At 39.7% G+C, this 2,733-nt stretch overlaps 1 protein-coding gene across 1 annotated transcript; it reads left to right on the top strand.

Moving 5' to 3' along the window:
- Positions 1-1,058: 1,058 nt before the first annotated feature.
- LOC149614019 (uncharacterized protein F54H12.2-like) lies at positions 1,059-2,369 on the top strand. Its single transcript, XM_089857985.1, has one exon. It carries the CDS (start codon positions 1,059-1,061, stop codon positions 2,367-2,369), a length of 1,311 nt encoding a protein of 436 aa, XP_089714111.1.
- Positions 2,370-2,733: the final 364 nt, after the last annotated feature.

Here is a 2,733-nt window from a genome sequence, read left to right as displayed (position 1 = left end):
GATACGTTTAAGGATGAATTACTTGACGATCAGCCTATGATGGATTCCAGTGACGACGATTTGCCAAATGATCAAGCCATCAAGCCAAAGATTAATCAATTGACGCATATCATACCCGCGGGTGTTTATCAAGATATCGAAGATATTTTAAGAGCTATGAAAAAAATCAATTCCCGATGCTTATAGAGAAAAATTTCGATTTTTCGTTAATGAAGACCAAACCGTTATTATTTGGTGCGACAAAGGGTATAGCCTGGCTTTTCCCACTGGTTTTCCGGGTCTTGGTTTAATGTTGGGCTTCGCGAAGAGTCAACTCGGGGTTCAGCTGAAAGATCATACTACCGGAGAATACATTGCGGATTTAAACAGAGGTATCGAAGCCCTGTTCGTGTATACGAATATTATTCAATATCAATTTGTGGGTGACGTCGCTGCTCCTCTTTTACGAATCGTTGCTAGACCGGATAATGCTGACAAGAAAACGTTCATTCAAACGTTTACTAATATTGATTACTATCCGCTAAGACTTAACGAACTTGAAATTATCGAGGTAGAAATAAAAACCGACGCAAATTTACACGTACCATTTAAACTAGGTAAGTCTATCCTCAAGCTACATTTCGTAAAAGATGGTTCAAAGGGATAGTTATCTACAGTATTACCTGCAGCAATCAGGTGGTGTCAGCTTTCCAACATTTTCTGGACCTGTTTTTCAACGCGGGAGGGGTCTTGGGAATTTATTTCGCAAGCTAATTAAATTAATTACACCAATTGTAAAACCCGTGGCTAAGGCCGTCGGACGCGAGGCATTAGGTATCGGTACCAGAATGTATACCGATATCCAGTCTGGAGAAGACGCGAAAAAGGCTTTTAAAAAGAATCTAAAACTAGCTGGAGGTAATCTTTTACATAAAGCTGGTGATCACGTAGCTACTTCGCAGTTCGGTTCGGGTGCTCGTCGAAAAAGGAAAAGAAATTCACAAGGCGGAGCTAAAAAGAAAAGTAAACGCGTTAAGAAGAATCGCAGTAAGAGAGATTTTCTACCATAATCAAAAACCATGGAGGTGAGAGAGGGGATGCGTAACGAGCTAGACATTTTTGAAATTCTAACGGAAAACAGCAATGTCATATCGTCTACCGAAGTAACCTATCAACCGATTAGCGCGATTACAGACTCTGGACCGATAACTTTTTACGTTAAATCGAACGAAGAAGAGTATATGGATCTTGCCGAGACAAAGCTTAAAGTTATAGCTAGAATTCTTCACGAAGACGGAACGGCACTCGAACCTAACGAGGTTAACGTTGGACCAGTCAATCTGTTTTTATTCTCCCTATTCAGTAAAATCGATGTTTTGGCTCAAAATACACCGACTCAAGCATCGAGCAACTGCGCTCAATACGGACCCCTTATTGAAACAGTTTTAAGCTGTTCCGAAGATGCTAAAAAATCTCAACTCGGTTTACAATGTTTTTACAAAGACTCGCCAACTTCCCCGGACGAAATGTTTACTCAACAAAATAAAACAAATGAAAACGGAATTTTTAAAAGAGCCGCTAGAACAAAATTATCAAATCAAATTGAAATGATTGGACATTTACCGGCAGATTTATTTCGTACGAATAAGTACATGCTTCCTGGAGTTGACCTTATGATTCGACTTTTCCGATCTCCTAAACATTTCCCTATTATTTCCAAAGTACCCAATAAGACGTACCATGTTGTTATTGATGAAGCTGTTCTCATAGCTAAATTGGTTAAGGTACGCCCTGAAATTCTTTTGGCTCACGCTAAAGTTTTAGAGCGACATCCAGCTCGATACCCTATTAAGCAAACGGTTATTAAACATTTCCCAATATCTAAAGGCGAAGTCGATTGTACTAGGGAAAATGTTTTCATTGGGAGAATGCCCGATCTTATGATAGTTTTCTTCGTACCCACGAACGCTTTCAACGGTACGTTAGATACCAATCCTTATCATCTCACTCATAATGATTTGAGACATATGTCGGTCGCTATTGGCTCGACAAATTTTCCAGACATTCCTTTCGAACCCAACTTTGAAAAAAGACAATATACCAGAGAATATGCCTCACTGTTCGACGTGTTAGATATACTAGGTAAAAACAAAGGCAATTATATTTCTTACGAAGACTATGGTAACGGTTATACCATATTCGCGTACGATTTAACAGCTGCCGGCGATTGTCAAGGTGATTTTATCAACCGCCCTAAGCAGGGAAATCTTCGTCTTAGTATGAAGTTTGCTAAACCACTCAACACCAACACCACTTGCGTAATTTATGCTGTATTTAACAAAGAGCTCTACGTGACCAGAGACAGAAGCGTTATTTATCCACTTGATTAAAACACAGATGTCAGCATCTAATTGAGAAAATAGCGACTATAAATGGGAGAAAAATCTCGGCCAACTCTTCATTAATCTTCAAGATGTTCGTCAGTCACAATCTTTCCAGCGATCTGGAGATCGTAGTAAAAAATATCGTCGATCCTTACGTTACCATTCGAAGACGAGACAACGACTCGGAAGTTTCGTTTCATCATTCTATTTGGAACGATCTTTGGAAGGTGCAACCCGAAATTGATTCTCACTTCGATGGGGAATCTGAAAGGTTTCACACTTGGATGAGTAAAGATAATATTCTGCTAGAGTGTCTCACCGTTGGAAAGGAAAAGCAGTTGGACCTTAGACAATACGTTCGCGGCGCGAA

Source organism: Phalangium opilio, unplaced genomic scaffold, assembly GCF_054372755.1.
Source record: "Phalangium opilio isolate 3A_F unplaced genomic scaffold, DU_Popi_V2 ptg000229l_1, whole genome shotgun sequence".
Lineage (NCBI taxonomy): Eukaryota > Metazoa > Arthropoda > Arachnida > Opiliones > Phalangiidae > Phalangium > Phalangium opilio.
Note: the sequence above shows the minus strand (reverse complement) of the source record. Positions and strands in the feature narration are given on the sequence as shown.